At 36.8% G+C, this 7,374-nt stretch overlaps 1 protein-coding gene across 1 annotated transcript in view; it reads right to left on the reverse strand.

Annotated features, from left to right (window-relative positions):
- LOC113235860 overlaps positions 1-7,374 on the reverse strand; it is a 44,160-nt gene that overhangs the window by 198 nt on the left and 36,588 nt on the right. Inside the window, exons 23-25 of the mRNA XM_026471783.1 lie at positions 6,449-6,597; positions 1,572-1,723; positions 340-431 (exon numbers count right to left, since the gene is read on the reverse strand). Of these exons, the coding sequence (XP_026327568.1) occupies positions 340-431; positions 1,572-1,723; positions 6,449-6,597 (393 nt within the window). The remainder of the gene's footprint in view (positions 1-339; positions 432-1,571; positions 1,724-6,448; positions 6,598-7,374) is intronic.

Genomic DNA, 7,374 nt, shown 5'->3' on the forward strand with positions numbered 1-7,374 from the left:
TGTGTGTGTGTGTGTGTGTGTGTGTGTGTGTGTGTGTGTGTGTGTGTTTGTGTGTGTGTATGTGTGTTTGAGTATCTTTGAGTGCTTTCAAGGGCACTCAAGACATTCGTTGGTAAGGGTCGACCACGGCGAATTTACCATGATCAAATTTAGTATGTTCTAAAGGTTATCCTTAAACACGTATGAAATCACTGCTGCGTGTTGATGAGGCGAAAGGTGTGTCAGGATCGTAGCAATTGCTTCCACTGTTGTTTCTGCCTACCCAATGGGAAAAGAGCGCGAAATATATGTATGTATTGTAAACTAGTGTTGGTGACGTAATCGCTTTAGTGTACTGACCGTATTCCTGGGTAAGATATGCGCGCACGAAGAGTGCAACGCGAGAAGTATTCTTGGCGCGCAGCGTGCGCTCGGGATCTGATGACGACAGCCTGCGGACATGCGCTTGATGCTAATGATGATGTTTTTTTTATGAAGAAGTTCTTCGAGCAGTGAATGTTCTTCTAACCACGGACAAGGAATGTCTATAGGATAAAATCATAGACAAATAACCCAAGAGAGCCACAATACAAGACAACGTGGCTATTTGATACTTATAGGTACACCAGATGGCGCGACGAGTACCAAATAGCTATTATTGTAACTAAATTGTTTCACATTTTGACAAGCTGCAATTTATCAAAGCTACTCCTATTTCTAGTGATAACATACAAATCAACTAGAAAGAAAGAAAGAAAATATTTCAGCACAATAAGTTATTTTTTATTGCTAAAAGTGTACAGCACTGTAAAGGGCCCAGCTCAACAAATACTGCGGCGGCGGAGCCACAGCGCTGGTTTTCAGTGGACCCTTTTTGAAGTCGCCGATTCAAAAAATTAAATATATAGAAGTAAAAAAAAATGTAAAAGCTATAGACGCGAGTTAAATAAGTGCATAACATAATTAATTTAGAAATGCAACATGACATATACCTACTCAGTTTTCAAGTTCACTCTATGTTCGTGGATATTGGTTTTCTGAGTGAGTTACATAAAACAAAATTGTGCTTGATGAAACTAGATGGCACTTATTGTACAGATTTTTATGGACAGTGTCGATCTATTCTTTACCACTTTTGCTTGTAGCCAACTGGCTGTATACACATATAACAGCACTCGGATCACACCCAACACATACTACACAGAGACAGAGATAAAGTTAATTGGTTCTACATAACCTGTTCAATTTGGTAACGGATTGAGGGTATCACCAAGAATAGTCCGGAGACTGCTTCTTTCTACAGTCCTCATTTCATACCAAAATTAGGATCTGATTAGATTTCTTTTAAGATACCAAGTGCAGTGCCACTCAGAGCTTTAAATCGCAAAGATCTGAGAGACACTGTCATGTCCACAAGTCCCATGTGTTTATAATTTCACCAGCACCCTTACCCTTCAAAACCGAAACATAGTAATGCTCAGATTACTGCTTGGCGGCAGAAATAGTACAATAACAGTACATCCCTTGACGACCTCTTTCACAAAGACCTCTACTGCTACGGAAAGATAATGGAAGAGGAAGATAAAGGTAACCAGAGAACTGGTGGCGCTTCGTCATCCGCGGTGTCGTCAGAAGCGGAAGTGCAGCCGACGACTCCGCCCGCGCCAGGACGCAGCGCTAACTGCAACGGCGCACCCACCACTTCCGCCCACAAGTCCAGCACTACCGGCGCCAAGTGCTCCACCTCAAAATACATACTCACTTTGGCATTCCTTAAAGTTATAAATTAACAAAATAGTGAAAATTATACAGGGCGCCTCACGACTATGGAACACGGAGGAAAAGTACTTTAAAACATTGTATGTATAGCATGAGCGGTAAAACGTTACAAACTTCTGGTCATTAAAGCCCCGTGCCTTCAGCTTCGTATTTCTAATAGACTCTCGTTAATAATTTGTTATTTACCACCTAGAATTCCAATTCTTGATGTACCGTATTATCATTTTGCTTGGGTCGAGCGATAGGACACTGGCTTTTCAGAATTTATTTATTACAAATGAAATTAAAGCCTTTGTATTTTGGTTTTTTCAACAACTTTTCAGTCGTAGCGCCATATATGAGAAATCTATGAAAGATTTATCACCCAGTTAGTACCTTAACAGCTACCAGTCCTGGCGAGAGATGTCGCTTTTCGCTGTATTTTAAATTTTTATTGAATTGAAGTGATATAGCAAGCACATAGAAAAATTCGTGGTGTCCGCTGGTTCGTTCCGTGGCTTAGTTGGTATATGGCGTCTGGCACGGTAAGCTATACTAGAATATAGAAGACTATATAGAAGACGTCGGTTCGAATCCGGCCGGGTTGAAGGAATTTTTTTCAGTGGAGTAATTTCACACAAAAATAATTGAATATCAATTCAATAAAAATTTAGAAATTAAAGCCGTTTCAAAAATGTATATCGTATACTATACGTGTTGTATTTAATTCAGTTGATAAAAAAAAATTGAATACAGCTGTTTTCTTGTAAAAATTTCGACGGAAGTTTGTGTTTTTTTCTTCTATAGAGAAAAAAGTGTATAGCATCAGTGTATATCTTCAATTGTACACTGTATATTTTTATCAACGTGATTAATTCAAATATTTTACTGTTGTTCGGAATCAACCAAAGCCATTTGAGGTTATATGGACTCTGAATAGACAATTTACTATTTATTTAACTATCTATTTTGGGATATTTTTATTGCAATTTATAAATGCAGTCCGACTGCCAGTAGACATACCTGAAAAGAAATACAGAAAATGAAAAACTTTTTCTTTGAGGCTGAATAGAAAAACCCAAAGTTAACAAAAATAAAAAGCACTTTTTTGTTATGATTGTTAATATAAAGATCGAACAAACACAGAGATAATTCAGTAAAAATAAATAAGCACTCAAGAAAAAAATAAGTAAGCCCTTGTTAGTCGTCGCGGAACAGGCAGAATAAACTTAACCTTTAAGTCAAATAACAGACATAGAATGAATAGTATTTAATTCCCGGTATGATTAAATTATAAACAAAATAATTATAACGCCTATACCATAGTTTACAAACTATACAGTTGCGCAGCGAATGTATTTGCGTAGAACAACGAAGGGGTACCCGAGGGGGGTCGGGCGGCGCGAGTCACTGCGAGCGGACGCACTGAGTTTGCGTATCGAGTGCTAAGGGTTGACGCGTGTATAGTTTAAAATATTTTTGAATAAATTAAGAGTTCTACAAAAATCGTTGAATGCATATAATAATGATGCACAACTATTCTGTGTGCGGTCGTAATTCGATAACGAAATACAACAGGGATTTAAAATTTAATACATTTACCCATAACGCGAGTTTTCCTATAATTTTGTAATACGTACCTATATAACATCTATGCATAGAAGTAACTTCTACTTCCCATGTCGTAGAAATCAAAAGAAGCCGAAATGTTTATTTTAACTCCATCATAGGTCGTGAAAACCAAGTACATTATACAAATTATATTTAAGTATTTCTTTTAAAAAAAAACGTATAGTAATAATAATTGGTTGGTTAATTATTTATTATTAATTATACCTTAAGAAATAGTAGTGTACGCACGAACTTGCGTACGTCATCATGAGAATATACATATATACAATTTCAATAATGGGTATTGAGAAATAATAATAATGGTTAATAATTTATTACATCACAATTTTTTTCATGTGACAGCCCTTGCACATCCATCAACGCATACGAGCTGCGGCATCGCCGAACTTTAAAGGCGTTGCGCTATTGTAGGGCAGATATTGTAATACTGCGAGCTTTTCGCGCTTACTGAAGATTAAGTAACATTTAGTTCCATCGCGCGCCGCTGGATGGCATTGATAACTTCCATAGCATAAGTAAACCCATACATTCTGTAGTTTTTGTACACAAATGTATATTTTTGAGAAGGATATTTTGCAATTGGCCGCTGATGGCCTTGACTGTAAACTTTTGAGTTGAGCTGAACTGAAAACTCCGAAAATAATACAATAACTATACATATAATAGTAACTTTTGCTACTAATTGCTACTATATGGTAAACATGCGCAAACAGTGCATCGAAAAGTAGTGTGACCTCACATTACATTCCCGTAAATGTAATATTTTAGTGTGATATAACATTACCCACAACATCACACGGAGTAAAAATGGAATGCGTTATAAGCATTATCCCATCTCACTCCGTGCTTGCTTTCCTAGAATAGAAGATATTTATTCGCTGAAAAACGTAATTAACAATGGAGCCTAAACTAGAGCCGATAGATATTACGCAGCCAAAGGAACTATTTCAATTTTTAAACTATGCAAACATAGCAATATAAATTATTCACTACTAAAAAGGATTAATGTAACCTTTATATTGTAACTAAAATAAAAAATATGCATAAATAAAAACCGGTACTGTGCCATGTGATATCATATTACACAGTCGCGTGATATCACAATTGTAATATTATTCAAATTACTTACACATATCTTATCCATTTTTTTTCAAATAATATCAAGTGAAACAAACAAGTCGTGCGCCTAACGGTGAGCTACACGCCTGTCCATAACAGTTGCAGTGCCACTCAGAGCTTTATATTGCAAAGATCTGAGAGGCACTGTCGCTGCCCATCACCCTGAGACATAAATTACCAACTCCCATGTGCCTGCAATTTCTCCAGCCCCTTATCCTTCAAACCATGAACACAGTAATGCTGCCATTAATGTTTGGCGGCAGAAATAGCTAAGATAGCAGTACTTCCCTGGACGAACTCTTTCACAAGGAGCTCTGTTGGTACTAAATCCACTGTCGTCTCTCTTAATCTATCTACCCTCGCCGCTGACCCCGCTACAGATCTTTTTTTACTTACGTTCTTTTAAACTTTGTTAAAGTTATTGCTCGTAAAGCTCTTTTAGAATGCATAAATCTGAGGGGCACTGCCGCTGCGCCCTGAGACATAAGTTTGACAAGTCCCAAGTACCTGTAATTCCAGAACCCTAAACCCTCCAAATCGGAACGCAATAATGCTCGTATTACTGATTGGCGGCTGAAGTAGGTAAAGTGGCAGTACTGCTCTGGACGAACCCATTCACAAGGCGCTCTACTGCTTCTAAAAAAATTGACGCAAACTCCGTTACAAAACAATTCTGCGCAAATTTTAAATGCGTAAGGAAAAAAGATACACCATACAAACCGTAAGTAAAAAGTCCTACTTAATCTTTTTTTCTTACATAACAGCAACACCTACGCAAATAAAACTACGGCAAGCTCAATCATGTAGCCGGTCCTTTACATGAATCGAGATAGCGTACTTTATTAGTGTCAATAAAGGACGATTTATCTGGTCGTCGCCGCTGACGCCACCGCGTCGCCTGGAACGCAGGCCTGACTCCATTTCACCGCCCTTATGAACTCAAAAGGATATCACCAATGTGGATGATTTTTTATACAAAGTATCATATAAGTAATGTATTACTTAATATTGAAACTAAAAAAGTAGGCAAGTCAGTATACGAAAAATTACTGCTCAACTAGCTTTAAATCAAGACCAGTTAAGATTTGGTCGAAACAGATAATGTTTTGTCAAGACAAAACATTATCTGTTTCGACCAAATCTTAACAAGTTGCATACATGAAAATCTTAGTATAGAGTACTAAAAAAACCGACCTCAAAAGTTCGTGGAATTGCATCCATTTGCCAAGTTTTGTTGAAATTGGTTACCGGAAAGTGCGCGAAAACCGATTCATCCCCTAGTTTGCCACCCTTAGCGGTGGAATATTTTCTTCAAATTTAAATGGGACTACTACTACCCTTACCAACAAAAAAAGAGTCATCAAAATCGCGTAACATACATCCTTTTTTTGAAGTCGGTTAAAAATGTACCCTAATCAATATTCGAAAGATTAGTGCTCAAGTAGTTTTAAATCAAGACTTGTAAAAATTTGACCGAAACAGGTCATGTTTTCAGGCATTTTCAACATGTACGGTTTTTTACTTATTTTGGTGACGATTTTTAATTTTGTGTTCGAAAAAGATTATATTATACTATAACACCGACCTAGGAATTTTTCTTTGGTGAAGATTTAGGAGGTATACTTGGCTATAAAAACATTACATATCTTTTTTGGCAACTTATACAACGACTTTCGACTACGCCGCGCAAAAACCACAGCTGAGAAAATCACTCTTTTGCCTTGTTCCATACATAAAAAATGAAAAATAGTTTTTAACCGTCAAAGTGTAGTTTTAGGCAAAAATGTCTAATAATAATTTTTCATTAGTAGAATTGTCAATGTGCGCCGCATCCTTATGCACCGCTAGTTTCCCGTTAACTTATATGTTAGTTCAGTAATACGTCGGAGTCTCAACGAAGTTTTCTATTTAAAATATGTTACAAACACTAATAATAAGGTAGATACGTATAGCGTGGTACCTGTAGTAGTATCTGATCTCTGTAGATGCCAAAGCTGTCAGCGTAGGCGCGCACGGTGATGACCGCGCGAGCATGTCCTGCCAAAATACCGCGAGCAGGCGAAACCTGCACCGATAGCCCTGGATCACGCACCGTCTCCGCCCACGGATCTGCATACGTAACACGACAAGCAAATAATGAATTTTTCTCCTCACTAGCTCGGAAAGGCTTTCTTTCTTTCGCTAGCGTGGAAAAGGTTTTTGGAATTCGAACTTGACGATGGACTGTGGTGCATCCATAGATATAGGAATATAACCTAACTTTTACTTTCGATGAAAAAAACACATAACGACACGTTCAACTACGCGATTTGTCGTACATTATATAGTACTATAAATCCATTGGTATAAATAAATAAATGTTTCTTTCAGTAATACAATTAACTTTGCGTTAACAGTGGATGGCACCTCCTATTAAGCTTATCAAGCCTGGGTCAGGAGGCACCGCTCTTCGAAAAATAGGTACAAAAAAGGTATAAATACTTAAGCAATTTTACATTATAATTGAAATATATTAAAAAATAATAATAATTAAATCTATATAATTAATAAAACTAAAACAATAAATATTATAACATTAATATTAATAATAATAATAATAATAAATGCAATTCAATAATTTTACAGGCATTTAACAAATTTAATTACATATTTGATTGTGATGAATTCGTCACTTTACGACGAAAGTGGGAGGGCGTATCGTGAAAGATATCTATGTCACTACTTTTTTTACATAGGGTGTTGTACGCGTTGCATATTCTAGTGATTGGTGCATTACAACCTACTATTTTCAATTTTCTTGATTTCTAAGTTTAAATTTAATTTGAATCTTAAAACGTGCGTGTGTGTGTGTGTGTGTGTGTGTGTGTGTGTGTGTGTGTGTGTGTG

This window comes from Hyposmocoma kahamanoa, unplaced genomic scaffold (genome assembly GCF_003589595.1).
Source record: "Hyposmocoma kahamanoa isolate Upper Pololo Valley unplaced genomic scaffold, ASM358959v1 88, whole genome shotgun sequence".
NCBI lineage: Eukaryota > Metazoa > Arthropoda > Insecta > Lepidoptera > Cosmopterigidae > Hyposmocoma > Hyposmocoma kahamanoa.